Genomic DNA, 14,834 nt, shown 5'->3' on the forward strand with positions numbered 1-14,834 from the left:
TAAACAGTATGCCATTGTATGCATGTAACTATCACATTTGTTTAGGAGAGTGTTCAGAATTGTAAATGTGGTTCTTAACATGCAAAGTTACATTCATTGTCAAATCAAATATATTTGCTACAACTGAATGAAGATACTCTAGAAATGAAGTGTTATTAATGCATTTGGCAAGGGTCTGATATATGCCTTGAAGATGACAAATTCCTCTGTATTCTTCTTATATCCATTAACAATGCCAAAGCTGTACATAGTTTTTATTAAATTTAAATTATTAATTGTGTGTCTAGTGAAATTCTGCAATGTTGATCCTTTTGTCATGAACTGTGATTCATGATAACCACAAATTCTCTGTAGAAAACTGATCAGTATTAATGATGTACAGTAGAGATTAAGGACTCAACATAAATGAAGAGAGTGTTAATAATGTAGGCTAATAAGATATCTAAAGAGAGTTGATAAAGTAGGCTACTGTATTAAGATAGAGAGAGTTGGTAGTATATATGCTAATGTGATAGAGTTGATGATGTAGGCTATTTAGAAAGAGGGAGTGAATAAGTAGGCCAAGAGAGTTGAAAATATTTGCTAATAAGATAGAGTTGACAATAAAGACTAATAAGATAGTGTTGATAATGTAGGCAAATAAGATACAGAGAGTTGATAAAGTAGGCTAACAGTAGAGAGATCACAGTGTTGTTTATGTATGCTATATATCTAAGAAAGTTGATAATATAGGCTAATAAGATAGAGTTGGGAATGTAGGCTTATCAGATAGAGAGAGTTGAACAAGTAGGCTAACAGTAGAGAGAGTGTTGATAATGTATGCTAAAGATATCTATGAGAGTTGATAATATAGGCTAATAAGATAGAGAGTGTTGATAAAGTAGGCTAATAAGAAAGAGTTTATAATGAAGGCTAATAGGTTAGAGAGAGTTGATAATATAGGCTAATAAGATAGAGAGTGTTGATAAAGTAGGCTAAAAAGAAAGAGTTTATAATGAAGGCTAATAGGTTAGAGAGAGTTGATAATATAGGCTCATAAGATAGAGTTGATAATGTAGGCTAATTAGATAGAGAGAATCGATAAAGTAGGCTTACAGTAGAGAGAGTTTGATATGTATGCTGTTAAGATTTCTAAGAGAGTTGAAAATATTTGCTAATAAGATAGATACAGAGAGCCGATAATGTAGGCTAATAAGATAGAGTTGATAATGTTGGGTTATCAGATAGAGAGAGTTGATGAAGTAGGCAAACAGTAGAGAGATTGTTGTTAATGTATGCTATTAAGATATCTAAGAGAGTTGATAATATAGGCCAATATTAAAGATGATAAATGAAGGCTAATTAGATAGAGAGAATTGATAAAGTAGGCTAACAGTAGACAGAGAGTTGATAATGTATGCTATTAAAATATCTAACAGAGTTGATAATGTAGGCTAATAAGATAGAGTTGATAAAGTAGGGTGATAAGATAGTTGATAATGTAGGCTAATAAGATAGAGTTGATAATGTAGGCTAATAGATACAGAGAGATGATAAAGTAGGCTAATAAGATACAGAGAGTTGATAATGTTGGCTAATTAGATAGAGAGAGTCAATAAAGTAGGCTTACAGTAGTGAGAGTTTTGATATTGTAGGCTTATAAGATAGAGTTGATAATGTTGGGTTATTAGATAGAGAGAGTTGATGAAGTAGGCAAACAGTAGAGAGATTGTTGTTAATTTATGCTATTATTAGATATCTAAGAGAGTTGATAATATAGGCCAATAAGATGAAGTTGATAAATGTAGGCAAATAAGATAGAGAGAATTGATAAAGTAGGCTTACAGTAGACAGAGATTGTTGATAATATAGGCTAATAAGATAGAGTGTGTAGATAATGTAGGCTAATAAGATAGAGTTGATAATGTTGGCTAAATAGATAGAGAGAGTTGATAAAATAGGCTTACAGTAGAGAAAGTGTTGATAGAGTATGCTATTAAGATATCTAATAGAATTGATATTAAAGGCTAATAAGATAAAGTTGATAATGTAGGCTAATTAGATAGATAGTGTTGATAATGTAGGCTAATAAGATAGAGTTGATAATGTAGGCTAATACCATAGAGAGTGTTGATAATGTAGGCTATAAGATAGAGTTGATAATGTAGGCTTATAAGATAGAGTTGATAATGTAGGCTAATAAGATAGAGAGTGTTGATAATGTAGACTAATAAGATAGAGAGTGTTGATAATATATGCTTATAATAGAGAGTTGATAATGTAGATCTACTAATAAGATACAGAGAGTTGATAAGGTAGGCTAATAAGATAGAGAGTGTTGATAATATATGCTTATAATAGAGAGTTGATAATGTAGACTAATAAGATAGAGAGTGTTGATAATGGAGGCTAATAAGATAGAGTTGATAAGGTAGGCTGATAAGATACAGAGAGTTGATAATGTACGCTTATAATAGAGAGTTGATAATGTAGACTAATAAGATAGAGAGCGTTGATAATGTAGGCTTATAAGAAAGAGTTGATAATGAAGGGTAATAAGATACAGAGAGTTGATAATGTAGGCTAATAAGATACAGAGAGTTGATAATGTAGGCTAATAAGATACAGAGAGTTGATAATGAAGGCTAATAAGATACAGAGAGTTGATAATGAAGGCTAATAAAACAGAGAGTGTTGATAATGTATGCTTATAATAGAGAGTTGATTATGTAGACTAATACGATAGAGAGTGTTGATAATGTAGGCTAATAAGCTACAGAGAGTTGATAAAGTAGGCTAATAAGATAGAGTTGATTATTATAGGCTAATAAGATAGAGTTGATAATGTAGGCTAATAAGATACAGAGAGTTGATAAGGTAGGCTAATAATATACAGAGAGTTGATAATGTAGACTAATAAGATAGAGTTGATAAAGTAGGCTGATAAGATACAGAGAGTTGATAATGTACGCTTATAATAGAGAGTTGATAATGTAGACTAATAAGATAGAGAGCGTTGATAATGTAGGCTTATAAGAAAGAGTTGATAATGAAGGGTAATAAGATAGAGTTGATTATGTAGGCTAATAAGACAGAGTTGATAATGTAGGCTAATAAGATACAGAGAGTTGATAATGTAGGCTAATAAGATACAGAGAGTTGATAATGTAGGCTAATAAGATACAGAGAGTTGATAATGAAGGCTAATAAAACAGAGAGTGTTGATAATGTATGCTTATAATAGAGAGTTGATTATGTAGACTAATACGATAGAGAGTGTTGATAATGTAGGCTAATAAGCTACAGAGAGTTGATAAAGTAGGCTAATAAGATAGAGTTGATTATTATAGGCTAATAAGATAGAGTTGATAATGTAGGCTAATAAGATACAGAGAGTTGATAAGGTAGGCTAATAATATACAGAGAGTTGATAATGTAGACTAATAAGATAGAGAGTGTAATAAGATAGAGTAATAGATAGAGTTGATTATGTAGGCTAATAAGATACAGAGAGTTGATAATGTAGGCTAATAAGATACAGAGAGTTGATAATGTAGGCTAATAAGATACAGAGAGTTGATAATGTAGGCTAATAAGATAGAGAGTGTTGATAATGTATGCTTATAATAGAGAGTTGATTATGTAGACTAATAAGATAGAGAGTGTTGATAATGTAGCCTAATAAGATAGTGTTGATAATGTAGGCTAATAAGATAGAGTTGATAATGTAGGCTAATAAGATACAGAGAGTTGATAAAGTAGGCTAATAAGATACAGAGAGTTTATAATGTAGGCTAATAAGATAGAGAGTGTTGATAATGTAGGCAAATAAGATTGAGTTGATAATGTAGGCTAATAAGATACAGAGAGTTGATAATGTAAGCTAATAAGATAGAGAGTGTTGATATTGTAGGCTAATAAGATAGAGTTGATAGTGTAGGCTAATAAGATACAGAGAGTTGATAAAGTAGGCTAATAAGATACAGAGAGTTGATAATGTAGGCTAATAAGATACAGAGAGTTGATAATGTAGGCTAATAAGATACAGAGAGTTGATAATGAAGGCTAATAAAACAGAGAGTGTTGATAATGTATGCTTATAATAGAGAGTTGATTATGTAGACTAATACGATAGAGAGTGTTGATAATGTAGGCTAATAAGCTACAGAGAGTTGATAAAGTAGGCTAATAAGATAGAGTTGATTATTATAGGCTAATAAGATAGAGTTGATAATGTAGGCTAATAAGATACAGAGAGTTGATAAAGTAGGCTAATAAGATACAGAGAGTTGATAATGTAGGCTTATATTAAAGAGTTGATAATGTAGACTAATAAGATAGAGAATGTTGATAATGTTGGCTAATAAGATATAGGCATATATGATTACACTCAGTGTGGGTATCTAGATTTGGAGTTTCCCAACTAGCAGGATGACCAAACCAAGAACCCAATACAGAGTAAATGGGTACTTGACATTCAGTTAATTTTTAATTAATGATGAATTAATTGCGGTTGGGAATGGAGACAATATTAAAGAAAGCCTTCATCACTTTGGCATTTTGGAAAATGTTTTATGTTACTTCAACACCAAGTACTATGCAGTTTTTCCTTATAAAAAATAAGTTAATAAAGGTTTCTGATACTCAGACATTCAATACTATAGTGAATTGAGACTTGACTTAATTCAGACTAGCCCTCGGTGGCTTGAGACTTGACTTGGGGCTTGACCAAAAGGACCTCATGACATCACTGGATTGTGACTCCTCATTTTGTAAACACAATAACTCATCATGTATAGCATGCATAAACGTCATACTTAGTATGTACATATATGCTCCTCAGTGAGTTCTTGACTGAAATAATATTGGTAGAGGTCAAATGTCACTTGAGGTCACCATCAGCCAAAACATGAAAAGCTTGTAAACAAGCTCACTCAACAATTATTAAAAGGTTTGGTGAATCAAATAGATAAGTTTTTATTGCCCCTCAATGTTTACTATCTTTATCACAGTTTATGATGGATGCCAAAGATCATGATATATATATGCAAAGGTTTTTCTATGTGCAGCATTACAGGTCTTCATGATGCACTGTGATGCCATCAAAATGTTGTGTTCTTCACCAACCAGAGCTACCAGTTCATTTCAGCCACCAACCAACTCTTACTATTCTATGACTCATTCATGACTTTATCTTATTCATTGCAAGTATTTGAAAACATTCCAATGTTCAACTTTACTTTCTCTAGACAACCTCTAACAACCATCTCAGTACAGCCTTGCAATATTATGTATATATATAATCTTTGACCTTTCACTTCAACTGAGCTGACAAGGACCAAGTGTGATGAAGAGTCCCAGTAAAAGTGTGTCTGCTATCAGAAACATATGCAACTGTAGTTATGTGCAATATTTAACAGATTTCATGGTCTACTTGGTATGTACACAATATTATAACTCAGTTCTTTTGTCTGTAGTTCTACTGACAGTGTGGGTCAAGCTGAACTGGAACAAAATCTGTCCACAAAAAAACAACAAACTGTACCAACAACAGCATTATGTTTGTACCTTGTACCAAGTTTAAGATTTATCAAAAGCTTTACCACCCAATAAAGCCTGTTTCAAACTGTCCAGATTTTGAGCACTACTCTCCTTATACAACCTTTGACCCCTAGTAAAAAACAATATCAGTCAAAACTGGCATCTACACATTATATATTATCTAAATGCATAACTAATAGATTCACCTATAAAGTTGAAATTAATTAATTTGAAGGTTTACACAGGTTCTCAAATGACCTTTGACCTGCACCAAAAACAAACTTACCACTAATGATTCTAATGAAAGATGGACTTACATTGAGTTTACAATGTTTTCATGTTATGATCACTATTGACCTCAAATGACATAACCAAGAATCCAAGGCACCTTCACACCAACTATGAGATTGATCGAAGCTAGACATATTGAGTTACCGTGTTTACATGGTTTTGACCACTGGTGGCCTCATATGCAGGATGTAGACTTTGCTTATCAATTTTCTACTTGGTTACAAATACTGTACCTCTGTAACTGCCAAGAGAGCTGAAAATCGGTGATGTTTTTGGTGGTTATTTCAAAACTACGGTTTCATGTTAATAAAGTGTGTTAAAATTTTAAATAAGGCAAGAAATCACAGTCTTCTGGTTTTTTTTCAAAGTAATCAAGATGAAGAACCTTCATAGCAAAAAAAAATGAGGCTTACAAACTATATTAGAGATAATTGATAGTTCCTTTTGTGTCATCATTTTTTTTGGGTGAATATCCCATATTTTTTATATTCACCATATTGCTTTATTATCTGCTTTAACTAATAGAACAAGTTTCAACTTATATATTTACAGAGAATGTTTTCAAAATAGACCTCAGTGATCCAAGCTGTCATGTTAGATCTCTGTTTAATTATGAGATATATTGAAATTCATCATATTTAACACCTTTAGCCATTGCTGCATATCTGAGTCCTAGGTTAATTGAAGTAACTGAAGGAGATGTTGGACAAAAAGCAGTTACCGTTCAAGTCTGTCGACAACCATCTTCAGAAGAAGTAACCCTTGCAGGTTTGGGCTTATTTTTATCTTTAGTTTTAGAAGATCAAAGTATTGTAAGTTTTGTGAATGCATTGTGATTTGATTTGGCAAAAACATAAAAGTACTTAAAATGGTTAGACTGACTTCTCATGGATGCAAACATATTGACAATGAAGAAAATATGAAAGTAACTTATATCATCTCAAGGCAAGGGTTTCTGAAACCTACAGGCAAGAGATAATAGCCTCACTATTACAAGCTGTTGAATTGATACAGTATATGCCAATTGGATAGCCCTGTTGATGAAATTAAAAGTCAGGCTATTTTAATGTGGAATATGTTTCAATTTATTTGTTGCAGTTAGCTGCTGAGTCTCATCATTTGTGGTCTTTCAAATGTTTTTTCTATCAAACTGTTTGTTGTGGGCCTCTTAAGTTACTGTGTACTGTATTTGGTCACATGCAACTTGACAGGTAAATTAGAGAGTGGGGGGGGGGGCTGGTTTTCATCTTTCTTTAATTGTCAACCTCACCTTGGTTAAACTAGATCTAAAATAAACAATATTCTCTTCTACTTGAGAGAAATAGTATGTCAGATTAATACAGGTAAAATAGGTAATATCAGATACCTTATCATTAGAAACGAACCAGTCTTTATATGAATCATTTGCATGATTGTAGGCATGGGCGGGATTACGGGGGGGGGGGGCAAGAGGGGGCATTTGCCCCCCCACTTTTACCCAGACCATAGTTTACTTTTGTGTCGTTTTTGCAGACAAATGTGCACAACCCTAATCGAATTTATTCCCCCACAACAGCTCTATCAAAAAGGCCTATTTGTTTCGAATCTAAGTATGTAGCATGCAGAATAACTGGAGCTGGAGCTGGCACACTAGCAATTCAATTCTGCATGTGATGAATCCGCGGCATGTGCTACAGTGCTAGCTTCATGAATTGATTTTCAACGTTGCTGCTCTACTGAATGCGTTGAATAACTAAATCTAGAGAAACGATTTACGAAAGCCAGATTTGCATATTGGGTATATCAATAATTAAATTCAATACACTGACACATGACACCCCCCCCCCGTGTCATTCAACAATATGCAATGGCAATGCCGATGTAATTTCTTTACTGCTCGAAATCCTGGAATGATGCATGCAAATCGAATAATGTAAATAACAAATTGGCACTAACACAGTAACACATTCAATCCATTGTTACAGTATACAGCACTCGGCAGTTTCGGTAGAGCCGATAAAATAATGTGTGGCTTTGAGTTCCGTTTTCGGATCTATTCTCCATGATGAATGAAACACTTACCTTTGTTTTTGCATAAAAGGTAATTTCTTGCACTCGATTTCTTTCGGGGGTAAAGGTATGTTCAACCCCCAATATTTGCCAAGTTCTCCAAGAAGTTGGGACCGCGAGGAGAATTTCTAAGTGGGTGCTGAACATATTCTCGATCGTCCAATGCACAATATACTAATACTTTTAGGGGAAAGAACTGTCTAGGTGCAATTTATTGTTACCAGAGGTGTCATTTTTGCTGATCTAGGATTTCTTTTTTGCTTAAATTTTGACGCGCCAACTGATGGTGGTGCACCGCCTAAGTAGTGACGTATTAGCTTTAGTTGTGCATCACCATATAAGTTCTTCTATCCGTCCTCCCTAAATTTACAATAGTTCATTAATTGTTTAAGTGCAATTTAAAGCCTATATGGGTGTTAATTTTACGGATCTAAGGGTACCTTTCATTGAAGTTTCGACGCTCCTTGCTAACCGATGATGGCGCCCGCTTAGATAGTGACGTATAACAAAAGTTGTACATCACCATCTGACCATATGTTCTACTATCAATCCTCTTCAAATTTTTAAACGATAATCAACTATCTAGATACAATTGCAGACATGAGATCCATATTTCAAGGATGGGTACATGCAGCTTAGAGTACTCCGTCGGGAAGTGTCGTTTCCGGCCATCTGGAGGGTTTGTAAAGCCAAAAAATTTATTGTACTCTCCGCGCCAACCAATGGTGGCGCTCCGCTTAGATAGTCTTGCCGGCAGGTTTTCTCCCCTGGGCTGATGGCCCCAGAAAGAGTTCAAACACTTTGGATTTGATGTCTGAAACAATTATTTATTCAGCTGTGACCAAGTGGTGTCAAAAAACCTAAACATAAACACAACAATTTAAAAGAAAAAGAGGGCGCTAGCCCGATTTATGAATATACAGAAAGTCATTCTCATCTCTCCATCCCTCCCCCTTCTTGATAAGTTTTTATCAAAATACTAAATTGTCCTGATAAAATATAAAAGAAAAGTATACAATGATAAAGAAAGATATGGGATAAAAGTGTTTCCTTTCACAAATACCCAACTGTCTATGAAAACAATCTCTAACTAGAAACCGACATAACCTAACAAAACCTAACTGTCCTTCTGCAAGACCTAATCTCTTTCTAAAAGGGGGCATAACCTTGAAATAGTTCTTGTAAGAATCTTTTTGCCTACTTGGACTCTCACCACCCTTACATGCCCATCCACACCGGGTAAAACTTCCACTATCCGTCCCAGGGGCCAGCTCCCTCTAGGTGTATCTGAGCTATACACTATAACCACATCTTCCACTTTCAAATCCCTCTGTGGTAGTCGCCATTTCCTCCGTTGCTTGAGCAGCGGTAGCCACTTCTTCAGCCACCGATGCCAGAAGTGTCGGACCAACTCCTGGACCTTCCGCCATCGTTTTCTTGGACTGAAACTGCCGTCGTCCACTGCATCCACTGCAAACTGTCCTCCGGCCTGCCCATGTAAGAAATGATTTGGCGTCAAAGGAACGTCATCCTGTGAGTCTGCCGACTGATAAGTCAACGGACTGGAGTTAGCAGTGCCTCTACACCAGTGAATACTGTAGTCAATTCCTCATCTGTAATATCTGCCTTATAAACCACATTTTTAATGGCTTTCTTAGCTGCCTTAATCATTGTCTCGTGCACACCACCAAAATGCGGATTAAAATGCCATTTGATCATTTGGTTATTTGTTGACCTTGTTATTTTGTCTTTGTCCATCCTGTCGACTAACTCTCTGAGTTCTTTTTCCGCACCTTTGAAATTTGTCCCATTGTCGGAAATCATTTCTACCGGAACACCACGACGATTAATCATCCTGTTTAATGCATTCAGGAATGAATCTGTGTCGAGTCCGTAAGCCATTTCCAAATGAACCGTGCGAGAGGATAGGCAGGTAAACAAACACAAATATCTCTTTAATTGAATTCGTCCCCGACCCTGTTTTGCCAGGAATGGACCTGCGAAATCTACTGATGTCCGGGCGAAAGCTCTCAACGGTAGCTTCACCCTAATGCTCGGAAGCGGTGACATAATCTGTGATGCAGTCTTTGTTTTAAGTCTTTTACACCCGAAACATTCTCTTCCCAGTCTCGGATCTCCTCTCTGGCAGCGATTATCCAGTATTTACTGGATAGATCTGCTAGAATCTGATTTTTTCCCCCAACATGGTGTCTCTCGTCGTGGAACTGTTTTACGATTAGTTTGGTTAGCCAATTTTTCCTTGGCAAAATAATCGGGTACCTTGCATCATAAGACAAGAAGTCAGCATTGCGCAACCTCCCGTCACACCTCAATAAAGCCTCGTCATCGAGCTTTGGATTCAAACTCAGGATCTTACTCGAGGCTGTAATTAGTCGACCATTTAATAATGCTTGATACTCGTTCGGAAATGCACTCCGTTGTGCACCTCGTATTACACACTTTTCTGACTGCCGAAGTTCTTCTGGACAAAGTTCACCTTTTCTTCGACCAGGCTCCGGTGATCGACAATTGTCCAAAAATCTCTGCACCCATGACCGAACTCTGATATATTTTGACCAATCTGAGTAACGGCTGGGTTCTAACCTGAATGACTTTTGACAGTCAGTTGAATGCGCGAGTGTCATTGTTAACATTGACACACTGACTGTTCCTTGTTTACGGTCTTCCTCCTTGAAACCACTCTCAACTTTATTCTCAGGCCACCTGGACTCTGCTTGTTTCAAGAACCCTGGTCCTGACCACCAGAATTCCCCATCTACCAGGTCGGACGCTCTCATCCCTCGGCTGAGTAGGTCTGCTGGGTTTTGGCTGGTCGGAAAGTATCTCCACTGTTTTGGCTCCGTCATTTCCTGGATCTCACCGACACGATTGGCTACAAACGGTTTGAACTTTCTACTTTGTCGACAAACCCACCAGAGAACATTCATGCTATCCGACCAAAATGTAACATCTCGGATCGACAACTCCAATGCTCCGACAATTGAGATCGCCAATCCTAATCCCAATACTGCAGCGATTAGTTCTAGCCGTGGCACACTTGTAGCTGATAATGGCACCACTCTAGTCTTTGAGGCGACAAATCTACTCTCTATATGACCACTCTTATATTTTGTGATGGCATAGACCACCCCACCATAAGCCTCTTGGGAGGCATCCACAAAGCAATGGAGTGACATGAATTCCATCGCTTCATCAAGCCTCAGACACCTGGGGAGCTGGACATTTATAAGAATACTGATTTCTTTAAACCACCTATCCACTTTCCCCGCCAAATCCCCAACAACTGGTTCATCCCACTCTAGGCCCGCAGCCCATAACTCCTGAATAATTATTTTGCCCCGCACTATGAATGGTGAAATGAAACCCAGGGGATCGAATATTGTAGCTAATTTCCTTAAAATACTTCTCTTAGTCAATTTGTAGTCCGCTGGTAGCGGACTTGGCTGGAAGGCAAAGACATCCTCTTTGGACCGCCAGAGAACTCCCAACGTTTTAACTGATGGGAGCTCACCTTCCTCTAAGCTAATTTCTGCAGCCCTATCTTCAGGTGGAATGCATGCCAGAACCTCAGGACTATTGGACAGCCACTTCCGGGCATGCATTCCCGCTGCTCCCCAAAGCTTTGATAACTGGTTATACAATTCACACCCACTCTCTACGTCTGGAACCGAGTCCATGTTGTCATCCATGTAAGTGGACTTCAGCACGGTGTCAGCAGCCATTGGTAACTCTGCTTGGTGGGACTTAGCATGCTCTTGCACAACAAATTGTGCCATGAACGGTGATGCATTGACCCCAAACACCACTCGTTCAAACTCATACTCCTCTGGAGGTCTAGTCTGTTCAAGATCTCTCCAAAGAAACCTATGGTATGACCTGTCACTTGGTTGCAAACGAATTTGCAAATACATCTCAGTGATGTCACACACTATTGCTACTAACCCTTTTCGAAACCTAAATATGACGTCGAATAATTCCCTTTGTAGTTTGGGACCCTGTTTGATTTTATCATTCAAGGAGACCCCTTTTAACTTTTCAGAAGCATCAAAGACCAGACGAGTTTTTGTTGTTGTCTTATCTGGTCAGACAACTGGGAAGTGAGGGAGGTACCACTTCTGACCTTCCCCGATCGCCTCTAAACCTGTTACTTTGTGAATGTATCCTTTTTGCAGATAGTCCTCAATGACTTTTGAATACGACCTTCCTAACTCTGGATTAGACAACAATCGTCTTTCAGTACTCTCTAATCGATTAACTGCCAAGGGCATGTTATCTGGAAGATACACTTCATCACTACTCTTCCAAGGAACCCCTACTTGGTACCGACCATTATCATACTTCAAGCTACACTTAGCTTCCTTTATTACATCAGTATCCTCTGACCTTAATGTAAAGCCACTTGGTCCAACACCATACCTCTTAACCTGCCAAAACGGGCGAATTGTCCAGTTTAGCTCACTCTCATCTGTCATTGTACTATTGTGAGTAAAATAGGTTCTAACAAAACAGCTTCGTTCATCAAACTCACCATCCCTCATTGGCTGTCCAATACAAGTCCAGCTCAACCTAGTACGCCTAGCAATTGGTTCCCCTGGTTTGCCATATCTCTCATTGAGTAGTGCAAATCTATCAAGTCTACTCCAATTAATAAATCAATCTTTGACCTTTTCCCAAACTTGGGAAATTTTACATCTTTTAGATGATGCCACTTTTTGGCCATGATATCCCAGTCTACGGCACGCATGTCACCTGTGACTTTATCGGTTGTTTTACCTTAAACTATTATGTCCACACTTCTATCTAAACTCTCTAGTCCGAACTCTACTGGTATGGTCTCAAAGGTTTCGATTTGACCATTCAAAACACTAACTTCTCTTTTTTTCAGACTTTCCCTGAAACCTAATTCAGCGGCAACATCTGAATTAATGAACGTTGAAGTACTGGCATCATCCAGAAGGGCATTAACCTTAATGCGTTTCTTGCCATTCTTGACTATAACTGGCACCGTTCGCAATGCAACATACTTTCCTTTTCACTTTGCACCTGACATAACTGTAGCAGTCTGTGTACCAATACCACTACGATCATCCACCCTTATTGATTTTTGATCATTTCTCTCCCCCTCCGTGGGGGGCCTGTTGACACTTTTGTCGACATTGTACTCCCTAGACTGTGGGGGTCTATCATGCAGTAATCGATGGTGTGTTCTCTTACAACCATTGATATCACAAACTCTACTACGTGGACAATTCTGCCCTCTATGGTTATCTCCTAAACACCTAAAGAATAACCCTGTCTGTTTGGGTAACTGCCAACGTTCAGTTACTGTCATAGACTTAACTTCTTCACAAGCCCAAACACCATGTGGACCACTACACTGTTTACATGACCAACCCTGACCTGATGTTACAAATGTTCGAGCACGTCTACCAGACCTCTGTTCATTACCCCCAACTACGAGCTCATTAATCCCTCCAATGGCTTCATAGACTACTGTTCGGTACTCTGCCTCTTTAATCACCCAATTTTTCAAAACCTCTATGGACTCCTGTTGCTGACTCTCTCTTAGCCACCTCTGGTGTTGTGTAACCATACTCTCTGTCATCTTCTTCACTAAGACCATATACAACAATCTACTATCTAGCTCTGAATATAGCCCTGAATCTTTCAGATTGAGAATAGTAATGTCCAACAGATCTGAAAATTTCTCAACATCCTTTGAATTTCCTGGCCTTATAGGTTTGAAGTTATGTAACTCCTCAAACTGCAGTGCAATTTGCCTTCGTTTACCCCCATACTTCCTCTCTAGCCTCTCCTTCGCAGCCTCATATGCCGCCGCTGAATGGCCTAGGCTTTCAATACATCTGAGGACCTCCCCTGATAGATACTGCCTTAATTGCAATAGTTTATATTCTGGTGTTGCAGGGGCATTGTCAATACATGACATGAAGGCAGCCTTCCAGTTTTCGAATACTTTGATATCCCCATCAAATACAGGAGTTGTCACTCTTTTCAACTGTTTCCACATATCCTGGCCTAGTGAACGCGATGCCTGTTCGGTAGACTTAGTTACTCTATCACGAAAAGAACCTGTTTCATCGTTTTCACTGTTTTCACTGTTTTGATCGTCATTAGGGGAATCCCCTGAAAATAGGTGGCGCGATTCAGGTATTGCTAAACCAGCATTGCCACTGTCTGGCCTAGTGTTAACCCTAAATAGTTCACATACGAACCCACCTAACTTCTCTGTTTGCTTCTCCAAATTCTTTCTCCATGACTTCAATCTCCTCGATTACATGATCTGCCGCTGTATTATCTTTCATTTTGATGTACTGTTCGGATAAGGCAGTCATCAAAGTTTGAGCAGTCATTTGAGCTTTGTCAACTTTCGCCCACGCTTCGTTAACGGTCGCTCTATCTACAGTATATCAACACTCTGTAACACATCTACGTGATCTAGTGAACGCCGACTTCACTTTCGATTTCTTGATTTTCATCTTCTGTATTTCGGCCAATCCGGCCTCGATATTCGATGTTTCTTCTGAATCAGACATCTTGACTGTGTAAACCTCGCTCTGCTACCAGTTTTCTGGGCTGATGGCCCCAGAAAGAGTTCAAACACTTTGGATTTGATGTCTGAAACAATTATTTATTCAGCTGTGACCAAGCGGTGTCAAAAAACCTAAATATAAACACGATTCAAAATAAAAAGAGGGCGCTAGCTCGATTTATGAATATACAGAAAATCATTCTCATCTCTCCACCCCCACTTTCACAACTCAAATCCCGCCCCTGATTGTAGGCCTATAGTATGTTTGCGACCTTTTGTACTTTTCATGATTGAATTTGGAACACTAATTTGACATTGTCGACATTGAGACTGATTACAGGTTAAATAAAAAATCTGACAAAACCACAGGAAATAATTTAGTGTTCTACTTTTGTGTAGCAGT

General features: G+C 37.7%; 1 protein-coding gene across 1 annotated transcript; it reads right to left on the reverse strand.

Moving 5' to 3' along the window:
- Nucleotides 1–9,902: 9,902 nt before the first annotated feature.
- Nucleotides 9,903–11,792, reverse strand: LOC139977000 (uncharacterized). Its single transcript, XM_071985942.1, has one exon. It carries the CDS (start codon nt 11,790–11,792, stop codon nt 9,903–9,905), a length of 1,890 nt encoding a protein of 629 aa, XP_071842043.1.
- Nucleotides 11,793–14,834: the final 3,042 nt, after the last annotated feature.

Source organism: Apostichopus japonicus, chromosome 2, assembly GCF_037975245.1.
Source record: "Apostichopus japonicus isolate 1M-3 chromosome 2, ASM3797524v1, whole genome shotgun sequence".
NCBI classification, from domain to species: domain Eukaryota; kingdom Metazoa; phylum Echinodermata; class Holothuroidea; order Aspidochirotida; family Stichopodidae; genus Apostichopus; species Apostichopus japonicus.